At 32.6% G+C, this 15,411-nt stretch overlaps 1 protein-coding gene across 8 annotated transcripts in view; it reads left to right on the forward strand.

The window, feature by feature from the left end:
• Position 1: 1 nt before the first annotated feature.
• The window catches only part of GABRG2 (gamma-aminobutyric acid type A receptor subunit gamma2), a 77,716-nt gene continuing 62,306 nt past the window's right edge, over positions 2-15,411 (forward strand). For 6 of the 8 annotated variants that reach the window (XM_039877312.1, XM_039877255.1, XM_039877285.1 and 3 more), the window contains exon 1: positions 2-561. In XM_039877312.1, the coding sequence (XP_039733246.1) occupies positions 455-561 (107 nt within the window). In that variant the 5' untranslated portion in view covers positions 2-454. The remainder of the gene's footprint in view (positions 562-15,411) is intronic. The other 2 variants (XM_039877274.1, XM_039877250.1) reach the window with 2 other exon arrangements.

Consider the following 15,411-nt stretch of genomic DNA (forward strand, 5'->3'; position numbering starts at 1 on the left):
TCCCTCTAAAAGAAAAATCATATCAAAGCAAACAAACAAACCTACAACGATGGACCTGGAGGAGTATGTGTGAGTGTGAGGGGCATGAGTATGTGTACAAGTGTGCACGCCTTTCTCTCTCCCTTATTTGTACGCCTTTCTCTCTCTCTTATTTGTCTCTCTGTGTCTCTCCCTGCACCCTCCCCCTGCCTCAATTATATTATTACCCCAGACTTGGAAGCTGCTCCCTGAGCTAACGCTTTGATGGTATCTGCAAGCATTTATGCTGATCTTATTTCTGCCCCCTGAATATTAATTCCTGAAGCTGGTAGCAATACATCTCCCCAGTGACGGGACCTACTAGAAGCAGGCGGGGGGAGCCACCATCAGATCATAAGCATAATAATACAAAGAGGAGGGATTCTTCTGCTACCGAGAGGCAAGAGGCGAGAGAGAGGAGAAAAAAAAAAAAGCGATGAGTTCACCAAATATATGGAGCACAGAATGCTCAGTCTGCTCGACTCCTGTGTTTTCACAGAAAATGACGGTGTGGATCCTGCTCCTGGTATCGCTCTACCCGGGGTAAGAGGTGCCGTTTTCGGCTTCGTTTTGTTTCAGAGAGGTGGGGGAAGGGGTGGGAATGTGGCACCATGGAGACCACCCAGATTTAAAGCACTCTTCTGGGATTTGGGGCTTTATAATTTAGGGGGATGTGAACCTGCAGGGAGGGAAAAGGAGGGAAGAAAGAGGAAGGTCACTTTTGTTTATTTATTAATTTATTGGATTTACTTGTTTTGTTTTAGATTGGAAAAGCTAACGTCATAAAGACTTTGTGTCCGGGGAGTAGCATTTTGATATTACTGCAAAATGAGGTCTAGATAGGCTGTGCTGATACATGCCCGCGTTTGAGGCCATGTTGGAGGCATTTTAGGTGGGGGTCTGGGGGAGAAAACTGCAAATGAGTTCCTGGCAGACACCTGAGATATGGGAGATATGGGTTTTTTGGGGGAGGGGGGAGATGGGAGGGGTTCTGTTCCTGAATATGAAAGTATCACTTGCTCCTGTACTTTGGCATTCTCAAAATCAGTCAGCCAGGTTTTCTATCCAGCCCCACTGACTTGGCAGCAGGCTCCTTGACGGGCAACCATGGTTCAGCACCAGGGACAGCAGTCCCGCTTAAGGCCAAAAGAAAAAAGCTTATCTAACCAATTAGGACTTCTCTAAATTTAAACAGGACACCCGTACAATGCAGAAAGAAGGACGTTGGGGCCAGGGGCCCATCTGGGGACCCTGTTCTGATTATCCCGACCCCCCTTTTGAGATGGGAGGGGCACTTTTGGGCATGGACTAGAAAACCTAGTCAATGAATGCATGGAGGAATGTATGTCTGCGTTGCTGCAGTATTGAAAAAAAAATATGCTGAACCAGGGGAATGTGATGCCAGAATTGTGAAGTATGAATTGGTGCCTCAGAGCCTTGCTGCACTGAGTAGCAAAAGACTGGAAGGGGTGGGTGATGGATTCCCCAAAACCCTGAGCAGGTGTGTACTTTGAAGTGCTTTGCGCCTAAATTTTCTTGAACTTCCTCTTATTAAAAGTACCAGGGAATATCTCTCCATGTATAGTTCACCATTTATCTACCCACCTAAATGGCCCATCCCACACACCTCAGTATTTCCAGCAAGGACCAAAGTCAAGTTAGAGTTCCACTATTTACATTACTTGCACTCTTTGTAATGTCATTTTGAAATAAAGCTCTATATTTAGACTAATTCTAAATTCTTCTCCAAAACAGAAAATAAAAGCTAGCTATAGAAGATATTAAGCCATTGTCCTAAGGTTTTTGTGAGAGTTGACACTCTTATGTAGTAGTTGTAACAAAGGGAGATAAGAGGTATGGGGATTAAACCATTGCTACATTTTATTAAAAATGTCAAGTTAACTTCTCTGATCCTTAATTCTCTAGGGGAATTAATGGGATGTAGATTTTGATAAAGAAGAGACCCAGGCAAAATAAGGAGTGAACATCTCTCTGTGGAGTTTCTAAGCAGAGAGAGGGTCTGCTTAATTCTTCCAGCACTTTTCATACTTTCCTCATTTACTATAAAAATAAAGTGCATTTTCATTAAGAGTATAAGATAAGTAGCTTCCTCAGAAGAAGAGAGAGCCTTTTATTGGAAATGGTTTATGTGCAAATACATTTTAGTGGAATCCTGGGAAAACATTTTTCTATTCAAAATTTGCACACATACTTTTTTTTGGTCTAATGTATGCCACACCTAATTTGTTTCAGAAATTAGAGTTGATAGTTACTTACAGACAGAAACTGTCATTCTCATATTCCTACCATTTATGAAACCTGTGGATTATAATCTAGAGAAGACATAAGGAAATATGTTTTTCCTTCCTACTCATTTACATCCATCTTTGTAAACAATTTTATAACTAAATAGGTGAGGATATTCTTATGTTTTTTTTTATCTCTAATGGTTTTATTTTAACCAAAAATGTGTAATTTTATTATTAATAATAATAGTATCACACTTAAAATGTCTATTTTTTATAACAGTCTCACATTTTCTTTTCCAATATTATATAAAAATTAAAATTTAGAGGTGCATTTTAATCTTCAATTTTTAGCATAGTAGCCTAAATGAGCATTTTAAATAGTTTCAAATAATGTGAGCTATGTGTCATGTAAATTCTCCTATGGGATAATTTTTCACATCTCTCAGTAATGACAGAGAATCGAGTCATTGCAATTTGGTGCAGAGAATGTTATCAGTTTGCTGCAATCCCATAAAGAAGACATTTGAATGGCTGAATAAGGCTAGATAGAAATAAAAGCTTTGACCTGAAGCTGATCCTAAAGAAGGACCATAAGTGACTGGGAAAATGTGGGGTCCTAGGAAACAATTCAAAAGAGGGGTTTTGGGTAAATCGTGGCATTAGAACCACCTAGAAAGTTGGAGGGAAATTTTTTTAAAAAGTTAATTGACCTTTTCATTTACATAACTCCAAAGAGTAAGTTCCCCCCACTCATTAAATTGATTAAATTCATCAGGTTGTGTTTACACAAAAGTAAAACAGGGAGGAAAAGAAAACACTGGAGTGAAGATATCAATAGTTAATATTTCTTGTTATATGTGAAAGTTAATTTCTGAAACTCAAAATTATCTAAACTGTCACATATCTTGTATACAGTGCTGTCATAACCATCACTTGGAGAACTTGCAAAATGGTGATTCCTGGACCTTACACCTAAAGATTCTAAATCATTATGTCTGGGGTAGAGTCCAGGAATATTAATTTTAAACAAGTACCCAAGACTGTACGTTGAAGAAAAGTGGTATATGCCTTGCTCATTTCCAAAAGTTTATTCATCACTATATTTAACGTTTACAAGTGCATTGATTGTTGCTACTTTTTTTATTCAATTGATTATAATGAGTCACATACAGATTATTTTGTGTAGGAAAATTATTGAGTGTAATATACAAACCATAAAGGGTGAGAAATAGTTATAACAATTTTTAATGAACTCACCTTATGTGTGAGAAAACATTTGTTGAAAATATAATAGAGACCTCCATCATTAAAGGTGTATATGCATGAGTATGTAATTATATTTACAACTAGATATATTCCACATGCAAATATTCATACACATAGGTTTTAAAACAAATTTCCTAATTTTATAAACTCTTTTGATGTAACTATATTTCATACCAGTGTAAAAATACCTTCCTTAAGGAAAAGAAAGAAATTGGGAAACAATAAAAAATTATTTAGAGTAAAAAGGAATAAGTGCTAGAAGTAAAGGTGTTTTATTTTATTCTTAGAATAAAATAAGAATTTATAGTATGCTTAGAGTAATAAAGAATTATTTTTCAATGCTAGATTGAGCAGAGGTGAATTTGATTTAACTTTGAATAATCTAACTCTCACTTTGATATGCTAGCACTTAATTTTTAAAAGAAAATCGAGTTAAAGATTTGTAAATATATTCTGTTAGCTGTAGCCTGAACAGAAATACTTCAGGTGACTTTTCTTATGAAATGCTAAAGTTTTTTTTAAATCCCATAACTAATTTTTTCAGAGTGTTTATTTAGCAGGCTATTACTATACATGTAGAGGAATTTTATAATTCTTAACTATAACCCTATTTGTTTACAAAATTAATTTCAACAGACAAGCTTGTTGTGTCCATTCTTTCCTAAGGTTTTACCTAGTTTTATCTAGAAAAAATTATTCCTTGAGCATATTTAATTGTTTAGTTGTAGGCATAACATTGCAAATAGTCTACTCTGAGGCAAACATCTACCTGAAAAAAAGACAAAAAAGAAAAACATATCACCAAGTACTTTCCAGAATCCACTGGTCCACCACCTCTAGATAAAACATGTGGTTGTAGGCAGGAACGTAAAAATTGGCTTTTAGATAATTAGTTACATAAATATCTCTCTGATATCAAAATAACTGAATCACAGAATATTTAATGATAGAGTCATCTGTTCTATACATTTTAAAATGTGCTTCATGCAATGATTTTAATAAAATTGAAATGAGGTTAAGACCGACACTAGAAACTATCTGTTATATTATATTATATTACTTAAGTCGTGGCCATTTCTGTCACAATTTCCTAGCCATTCCAAGACAGACTTTACAGTTGAAGTACAAGCAGGCTGTTCTGGAATGATACATACTTGTGGTTGAAGGGGAGCAGAATTTGCCATAAAAAAATATGCGTCTTTGGTGTGAGGATTATGGCTGATTATTTTTAAGAAACAGCAGACATAAGAGAAGCTCTAAAAACTAGGAAGTTACCCTTTATAAGAGACATTTACATTTATGAGGGAAGTCTCCATTTGTAAAGGGGTCTTTCTCCCAGTACTAAAAAGTGAAGGATGCCTAAATCTCTAGCAACTTATCAGTGGAGAAAGCAGGGTTTTAAATTTTCATAACAACCGTACTTTCAGTTTACTGTGCTTTGCCTGATAACCTCCCATGACCGGCTCTCCTTACCCCTAACATCTTTTGTCTTTAGCTAGAGATGGTACGTAAGGTAGTGGCTTGGGCCATTGCAGGGAGTTACTCAGTTTTCCAGGTAGCTTCTGTGTATACAGGAGGTATATGGTATACATGTTATTAAACTTATTTGTTTTTCTCCTGTTAATTTGTCTTTTTATTACAGCCAAGAACCTAGAAAGTTAGGGAGAAATTTATTTTTCCTCCCCTACATGGTTCCCCAAACTACTTCTGCTAAATTCACTGGTGGCAGATGACTGGTTAAAAGTTATAATTAGCACAGTTCAGGAATTGTTTGACCACCGTGGGTGTTGGCACAATTTAAGTACTTAAATATTCAGGATTTCAATTGGGACAGGCATTCCAGATGTGATACTCTATACAGGTAGATGTGAAGAAAAGAACTCATCTCTCTACTAGTGGGTTATAAGAGATGTGTGACATCTTCAAAGTCAGTATGGGGGAGGAAGAAGCTTTACTCTCTTGAGTTCTTTTGGCTGGTCTAATAATTAAATCTACATGAGACTGATTAGCAAGAGAAAATAACTAAATTTAATTACATATGTATGCATGGCGACCCCGCATATATGAGATAGTCAGAGATCTCACATTCATGAGAGCTTCAGAGATAGAAAGGGAAAATTAGATACATATATATATATATATATAACATTCTGAGCTAAGGATGAGGTGAGGCACCTCGGTGCTTCAGAGGGTCATTGTAGGACAATAAGAAGATCAGGTGTTCAGTAATTAGTAGTTTGCACTGCCATATACGTATGTCAAAAAGGATATCTCTGATAGGTTATTATGGGCAAGACTCCTAATTCAAATTCTTCTGGGTAGTTAATGAACATGGGGAGTTTCTCTTGAGCTCACAGGGTCTCAGTGGCCTTTAGCTTAAAATAATCCACATTCCACAGAAGCACACCTTGAGATGGCTCATTCAGAATCCCTACATCACCAATTAAATAGTCCCAACATAATATCAATTTTGGACTTTCAAAGCTACTTGTATCATGTACACACATACACTGAACCAAAATTTTATATATAAATATAAATATACAATATATATTTTAATTAATACATAGATTATATATTTCACATATATAAAAGTTAATTAATATATATTATATATACTTAGTTTTTACTAAGATCTGTGAAGTAGTTATTGTCAATCACATTTGACAACTAGGAAATCATGATTATAGAGAGATTAAATCACCTGCTTAAAAGCAACACATAATTAGAAGTGATATAAAATAATAAAAAAATTAAGTAATATGTACATGGATAGAGAAAGAGATAGATATATATTTATAATAAGTAAACATGTATACATATAATATATATATTTCTCATCCTGGGCTTCCTGTCTTGCTTCTAGAGGGCACCTCTCAGTCCAGTCAGCAGCACTAACTGGGACCCCCAACACAGTTATCATCAAGGTCACTGTGATCCCATCCACGATCTGCCAACAGTGATTCAGTTAGAAGTTTTTCTTTCTGTGGCCCCCACCACTCAGCACTTACTCAGTATTTCTCAACATTTTTTCCCAGACTCCTCCTCCTCCAGCGGGGTCTCAGAAGGCCTATCATTTCCCTGCCTTGTCTCCTGCCAGAACCTCTCTTATTCAGTGTGTCTTTTTCTCAGTATGCCCCTTTTTGTATAAATAAAAGACAATTTGGAGTTGTCTCTCAAAAAATATTTAAATAAATACATATACACACATATTAATGATAACTGGTTATAGTTTAGATCTATTAATTATTTTCTGAAATTTTCACCAGTTTCATCCCACCAATACTGTTTTCTCATAAGTGTAATAACTAGTCTAGATTATGTATATTTATCAGCTTTAATTTTTATAATTATCTGATTCTATCTTCAGACAGTAGAATTTAAAACATCTTATTTCCAATCAGCCCATTGAACAAATTAAAATATTCAATCTATATAGTAGCATGTTTTGAGATCCTTAGTCTCCATCAATCACAATAATCTTAAATTTACCTTCTTATTTTGATTGAAAGCTCTAGATAGAAATGCTTCGAAATAATATGCTATTCAGTTGTTTTATGAGTTTAAGAACATGTTAAATGGCATTATTTAGATCTGGGACCAAAATTATGCTTAGAAAATATATCTTCATAATACCTATGTCTATGTCTATGTCTATGTCTATGTCTATGTCTATGTCTATGTCTGTGTCTGTGTCTATGTCTATGTCTGTCTATGTCTATGTCTATGCCTATGTAAATAAAGCACAGTTTAATCTGCATGTCATTCTATTTTCAAAGAAAAGATCTTGCCCCTCCATTGAGAAAATTTACAGAATAATTTGCTCAATGCTGTCCTATAGTTTTTCTGCAAAAATCATTAGAAAAGTAAAAGATAAAATCAAGGCAACTATATTGAATATTAATATAGAAATAACATTACTATTTTAATATCTGGATATGTATATCTTCAATATGTAGATATTTAAGGTTGACATTTTTAATCACCTCAATCATACAAGCAATTGTTTAGATACCTAGGGCATGCAATAACTTAATATTAAGTAAAATTTCTAGGGGATTAAGAAGTTATAATCTCTAAAACTTGGGGCTTTAACTTTTTCTAAGAATGCATGCATGTTCTTATTCTGTCTATAGCCTCGAAGAGTTAGATGAAGAAGATAATGTTTTATCCTTCAAAGAGCTGTAAAAAATTAGATACGGAGAGGTTACAGGACTTGTCCAAAGTCCTTGAATACTTCCTGTACAGCCAGATTTAGACACCCTTAGTCACGTTCTAGTGCTAACGCCACACTACACAAGCACAGTTACCCCTTTTCTTTCTAAAAGTAAGAAAATAATTTGATTACTTTGAAATATAAAAGGCCTCTTCAGTTTGCTTTACTGGGAGGGTTATTTGTTGTTCATTTCTTTCCTATTTTAGAAAATAAATATCTTTTAAAAGGAAATAAAAAAATTTTTAAGTTATACATTAGTTTAAAAATAAAATTTAACTACAAATCATATTAACCCCCCATAATATTATGATATGAGTGTAAAATATGGTAATAATACTATGTCATTAAAAACTCATTGTATAATTCTATAAAGTACCATGTCTAAGTGCTAAATAAGTAGCATGAATATTACATTCTCTACCTATTCATAAAGAAAACTGAATAAATACCAATAACATAATAGCGGGGAAAACATGGAATGCTTTTTTAGCAAAGATCCTTTGTAATAATTGAAACCCTACCATGAACTGAAATTTAGTTGTAGAACCAAAGTTTATGTGGTGAGACAAATATATACTGAGCTCTATAATTTATTTGGACTTATTTAAATAATATAGCCAAAACAAACTGAATATAACTTGTCGACATAATCTCAAGAGGAAGAAATAAATGGCTGACTCTTATGTTCTCTTTTGCAAGTTATCAGTCCTTTTTTATAATTTGCTTTTGAAAACATACTTTAAATACATAATTGAGGAAAACAACTCTAGGTTCAAAAGATATGTAGGTACAGGGTTTCTGCTAGGTCTGTGCTAGGAACTGGATATATAATTATGAGGCTGTGGAAGCCATGCTGTCTGTCATCATCAAGTTTGAAATCTCATGGGGTGGCAATGATCAAAAACATGTACAAATAATTATTAAATTTTAACTCAGGTAAATGCAACACAAGAAAGTCACATGGTGCTATGAGAGAATATAATAGTTCTCTAGCATAGTGAAAGTTTAGGACAAAAATACTGCAATCAACAAACCAGCTAAAACTGATCAACAATCATCTATTTGGTTTTAATATTCCAACATTCTTTTCTTGGTCATAATAATTTTTGCTATATTTGCTGTCCTCTATTGGAGGGGTTTTCACTTCAAAATGAATAGCATTTGTTTTGAAGTGGTGTAAATTTTTTCAAAATATTCCAAAAAATATTTTCTTTAGTATTTAAAAATGTATCTATGTAATAAACAAAGATCATATTAAAGACAAACAAAGCAACATGGTCATATAAGACATTATTTTAACATAGACTAAATTTACAAATCAATGGCCAGTTGATGGGTTTTTACTCCACTTACTTTCTATCCTGTAGGTTTTCAAGTTACATGCATGAAAATGGTCTATTTTCCCACCATCATCTGCAACTGATTCATTTTCTCTGAGACTTTGTGAATCCAATATAAGTAGTCAAAATAAGTCAAATAGTGAAAAAAAAAATTATTACCTTAACTATACATACCAGTTTTAATTAATTTCATAAATATTAAGGCATGAAAACTTGGATATAAAAAGATCAAGAAATAACAGTAATATTTTGGAGCTTTTTTGAATTAAGTACAAAATACCCTATATATGGCCTATAAAATACTCACAAAATGAGCTTTAACTGCCTCAGTGACTTTTCAATATTGATTCATTATAATCTAGAGTATAAATACTAGTGATTATATGTTAATAAATTATAAACTGCTTTTTAAAAGCTATTTTATCTATTTTCTTCCAGTATCCCCATTCATCTTATTCTACTAGAATAAGCAAGTATTTAATTCCTTTCGAATAATCATCATTCTAAAAGCGAGGTGTCTTATCCTCATGCACAAATCTGAAACTTTTGGATATTCAATTAAAATCTCAAGAGTCTTTTGAATTTTAGCAATAGCTAAAGTGGGGGTAAAGTTGTATGTGTCAGGTATTTGTTTTTGTTTTATTATGTTTTATTATTAACTTGTAGAAGTACTTTATGAATTTTAGGTTAAAATATTTTGTCAGGTATATAGTGAAAATATTTTTTGCAGTTTTGGTATGTTGTATATGTATTACATATGCAAAATATTTATAAAGTAAAATTTGTCATTTTTTTTTTCCATTATGGTTAGTGTTTTTTTCTGTCCTAAGAAATTTTTGCCTCCTCTAAGTTTGGAAAGATATTTTTATATATCTTTATAAGCTTTGTAGTTATAGCTTTTTCATTTAGCTCTATGATCCATCTCAAATTATTATTATTTTAATTAATATGTGTTAGAAGTCAATATGCATTTTCCCCATTCATTCACCTAATTGTTTCAGCCTCGATTTTTGCAAAGATTTTCCTTTTTCCAATGACATCCATCAGTAACTTTGTCAAAATGTTATTAGCATAAATGTCTAGGCCTATTCCTGAAATCTGTATTTTATTCCACTGGTCTTTTTGTCTATGCTTACGTCAGCACTAGATGACTTGGATCATTGTAGTTTTATAGTAAATCTTGAAATCTGGTAATAAATATATATATATATATATATTCTTATATATATATTCTTCTTTTATAAGACTGATTTGAATATTTTAAATCTTTCTAAAACATCTTTATATGTTTTAGAACATTTGCCAATTTATACTAAAACAAAATAAAAATGTCCTGTTGTGTCTTTATTGAAACGGTATCGAATATACAGATCAATTTAGAAAGTACTGATATTTTGAAAATCTTAAGTCTTTCAATCCATAAACACAATTTTCTCTCAATCTATTTTGTTTTCTTTTAATTCTTCTCCCTACCTTATTCTATATTTCAGTGTAGACATCTTGCACGTTTTCCTTAAGTTTATCCTTAAATATTGTGTGTTTTATTCCATTTTAAGTTACATATTTTAAAATTTATTTTCCAAATGTTTATCACTATTACATAGAAAAACTATTTTGTATATTAATTTTATATCTTGTTATATTAGTTCTAGTAATTATTAATTTTAATAATTTTTGTAGATTCTTTATGATTTTTATATACAACATTGTAATCTGAAAATAAAGACAATTTCATTTCACGCTGACTTCTTAAAATATGGTTATGTTAAATAGTTATGTTAAAGGTTTGCAGTGACTCCCTTTTCTCTCATAAGATAGAATCCAATTCTCTTAGCTAGAGTTGTAGGCAATATGGCCATATATTTACTGTGGAAAATGGAGACATTTTTATAGTGAAAGAGGACATAATTATTAATAATTAGGTCAGGGCCACAGATGCCAACTGGAACTTTCCCAGGCAAACTGGGCATATGATCACTCAATATGGTCCTTCGTGATCTGATCCCTGACAACTTCTCCAGCATCAGCTCCTGCCCCTCCATTAGACACAGTTGACTGCCACACTGTATTTTATTAGATTCCTTTAAACGCCAGTCTTATTTTCCTACCTCCTTTCCATGTACCATTTTCAGGGCCTTTTACCTCTTTTCCATTTTCTTTTGAACCCTTTAATCTTAAAGAATTTTCATCTAAGAGATGTCTTAGGATCTGAGAGATATTTTTATTATAAATCTATTCTATTTCATGGTTAAATAGAAGTCATAATGAATGATATTTAACTCAGTTAATTATTATTTTTGAAAGCATGAAAAATATTCAATAAGAAAAGTGACTGACTAGATTAAAATTTTTTTCCAGTCATATCACATGTCACTTCACCCAAAAGTTTTATAAAAATAAAATAAACAGCAAATAAAATCAACTTGCTGTGATAAAGCCAAGGATATGTTGGCATGCAAATACTCCTTGAAACATCCATCTCAGTTGACTATTATTTTCCAGGTAACCTTGTGGTCAACAGGCCATTAACAGAGTTTCCAAGATCCATGATGAGAGCTCCTATTTGTAGATTTGCTGCCATTTACATTTCGCAGATTGATTTCTCTGATGAATGAGCATCGAAGTAAACTCTGTAGAGAATCTCATGAGGAAAGAGAGATATCCTCAATTTTTTACTTCAGATTCTAAGTAACTTCACAAGCATATTCTTAGTAGATGCTTAAGTATCGATGAAATTGATCAGAAAAATGCATATGCACATAAAGCAGAAGATTGGAGAAAGGGGTTACACACTCTGATTTAGCTGATCTGAATAATACTCTTTTAATTCATATTTATTTTGTGGAACGCATTTTGTTTAATTCCTATTTGCTATGTTCATGGCACTATGCCTGATACTGAGGCATTAAACAAGGCAAACACAGTCCTTGCTCTTGAACTTATAGTCTAGAATAAAGACATGCTTTTAAAGTCATAACACCATATTATACATAATAGCATATTATATATTGTAACTATACTTTTATAAATTTACTTATCAACAATATTTTACCTTATATTGATTTGTTTCACTTACTGCCTCTGAGTTAAGGAAATTATGTAACCATATACACATTTTACACTCAATCACTTTTTGAAACCTGCAAAACCATGTGATTCTGTTCTTTTCTCCCTTGAACTAGACTAACTTGGGATATCATTTGACTCTTGTTGAGCTCTAAATTGCAAGGTTAAATGTAGGATTAAGAAAATGAAAAGTGGACAAATGTTTTCCTTCTTGTTTCCTGCCTTTCTGCCATAAATAAATATTTATTGAGTTCCTAATGCTTGTTTTGCACTGTACTAGGGGTTGGAGATAAAACAGTGAGAAAAACAGACCTCTTCTTAATCCTCTTAGACTTTACAGTCTAGGGACAGGCAGACAGTAAATAAATAAACTTCAAAATGTAGTAAATGTTGAAAATGTGGTGTCATGGAGAAACTTAAGAAAACATTTACTTCAGATAGGATGGTCAGGAAAGGCCACTCTTGAGTAATGGATAAAAAGTTGAGACTACAAGGGAATGAAAAAAAATCTAGCCGTGAGAAGATTGAAGGGAAGAGCTTTCTCATCACGGGTAATAGTTGGTGCAAGGACCCTGCAAGGAATAACAACATGGCATGCCTTAAGAACTAAAAACGGGCCCAAATGGCTGGGGGACAGTGACTAAGTATGAAAAAGTCAAGATACAAAGTTTGGGAGGCAGAAAGCTGCTTCCTATTGTATGGCCTTATAGCCATAGGGAAGAATTTGAATTATACTCCAGGTAAGGAGTTTGCATCACGGGAAATACTTCATATAATAACACCGTTTGTTTTATTCTTAAGGAATAAGTGTGTCTCTATGATTTGGGAAATGGTGAGGGTTGCAATTTATCTATCTATTTTCAATTGTCTGGCAACTAACTAAATTGTTGACTCTTAGCTTCTTTAAGGTTACACAGTGTTGTTCTACATTTTGCTACAAAATCTTAGCAGGATCAGTGATAGTTATTGATGAAGGTATTATGTCGATTATTTGAGGCATAGTAATTATTTTATGGCATCATTATAAAAATCTTGCACTATATATAACTGTGTTTAAACATATATATGTATGTATAAATATATATATACATATATATATTTATTTATAAAGATAAATACTTTGCATCTCAGAAAAGGGCAAAGAAGGTCTCTAAATTCCAAATTAATCAATATGATTTGGGGGCATTTATTTGAATGACTAATTTTAAAATTTTAATGGATTCTCATAGAGAAAATTTTAAAAAATACACTTATTTCCTATGTATAAAATATACTGTTGAACTTAATTTGTGTACAGCAGAACTAGGGAGGGTAATATCCTACTTAAAGCCTGAAACAGATACAAAAATCTATGTACGAAATAAAAAGAAACCACAGTACCACTTCATTAATAACATTTTCTTTCTTACCAGGAGATTTAAAAAATTTTAGGCTCCATTATCTCATACTTTAGTATCAGGAAATTTCACAAAAATCTCCTTTCAATGAACATTCTGAAAAAAATCAGTGATTTACTTTCCAGCATAATAACTTTGTTTTTCTTTTTAAGTTTGCATAGAGCAAAATTGACCTTTATCAGTTTACAGTTGTGTGAATTTAAAAACAAGTGAAAATTATTGTAATTTAGTATCCCAAGTCAAGATACTGAACAGTTGTATCTCACCCTCGAAATAGTTCTTTCCTGCCACCTGTTTGTAGTCACACCCTCCTCTATTCTTAACTCCCGGCAACAACTAGTATGTTATTGGTCACTGTAGTTCACCGAGCATAGTGCCTTTGAGATTCATCTAAGTTACAGAGGTGTTAAGCAGATTAAAAGAGGTTCAACATTATTACTCATTAGGTAAATCCAAATTAAAACCACAATATCCTACCACTATCCACCTATGAGAATGAGTAAAATAAAAACCATACTGGCAAGACCAAGCGTTGGTAAAAATGGAACAACTGGCACTTTTATACCTTTTAGTTAGTGCAACAACTGAAATGTTCATACATTGCTGGTGGGAATAGAGAACGAAGAACAATTTGGCAATTTTGTATAAGATTAAACATGCACTTAACATATTACTCATTTTCAATACATTTTAAATGTATTTGAATTGATATGCTTGAAATATGTCTAAATATATGTATCAGCCTTCATTAGCATCAGACAATTTCACAAAAATCTTATGTCATTGAATATTTGGAAAACTTCAGTGATTTACTTTCCAGCATAATAGCTTTTAAAAAAATTTTTAAGTTTGCATAGAGCAAAATTGATCTTTATTCATATACAGTTGTGTAAATTTAAACACTCTCGCAAATTCTTATAATTCAGTATTTCAAGTCAAGATAATGAACAGAATCAGCTTTCATTTTCATACACTGGCTCTCGGTGACCTTTAAACTATCCTAAATCTGGGATAGTTTAACTTTTTGTTCATGGACTGTGAGAAAGCCCACAGAGTTCTTTTATCCACCTTGTAAATAAGTGAACAATTTTTGCATGTTTATATATATTACTTTACACTTTGCTAAAAGAGGAAACCAATGTTTTATCAGTTCCCTAAAATGTTTTATGTTCTCAAGAAAAATAATCTTACGAAAGAAATTGAGATTTGGAAATGAATACAGACAACGATAGAAATAACCTTCATATCAAGTTGGAGGTACTGGTAGACAGAGATTAGTCATATTCCACTGTGTGACAATGTTTTTATTACTGCTTTGCACTGTTAAGTTTCCTAGCTTTTCAGATATTTGTCTCCTTGAATAGATGAGAGACATTTTGATATCAGTGTTGTTCTTTGAACTTCTTTCCATCTGCAACTGTGCCTTGCACAGAAGAGTCTCAAATATTGCTGATTAACTGAAAGGTCAAGAAATCTAAATCTATAAGTCATTGTGTTCTAAACTGGGCCATCTTCATGGTTTTCACCACATATAGGTGACATTTAGTTATTTTTTTTTACTTATTAGTTGTCATAAAACCGATATCTTTCTAATATAATTATTTGATTTAACACACTTAATAAATGCAATAAAACCTGAAAAATCAAGTTCATTTTTCATAAAGTAAATGCGATGAAACCAAAACTATGTTATCATATTTTAAATACATATTATTATCTACCGAAAGTGATGAGCTTGATGTTGCTCTCCATAGAAAGTAGATTAGCAAATTGGGAATGTGGTTAAAGATGAATTACAAATAAAATAAGACTTTGTCCCTACTATAACTGAATATGCTGAAAAATGTTAAAAAGGGAAA

This window comes from Pteropus medius, unplaced genomic scaffold, assembly GCF_902729225.1.
Source record: "Pteropus medius unplaced genomic scaffold, Ma_sr-lr_union100, whole genome shotgun sequence".
In the NCBI taxonomy this organism is placed as follows: domain Eukaryota; kingdom Metazoa; phylum Chordata; class Mammalia; order Chiroptera; family Pteropodidae; genus Pteropus; species Pteropus medius.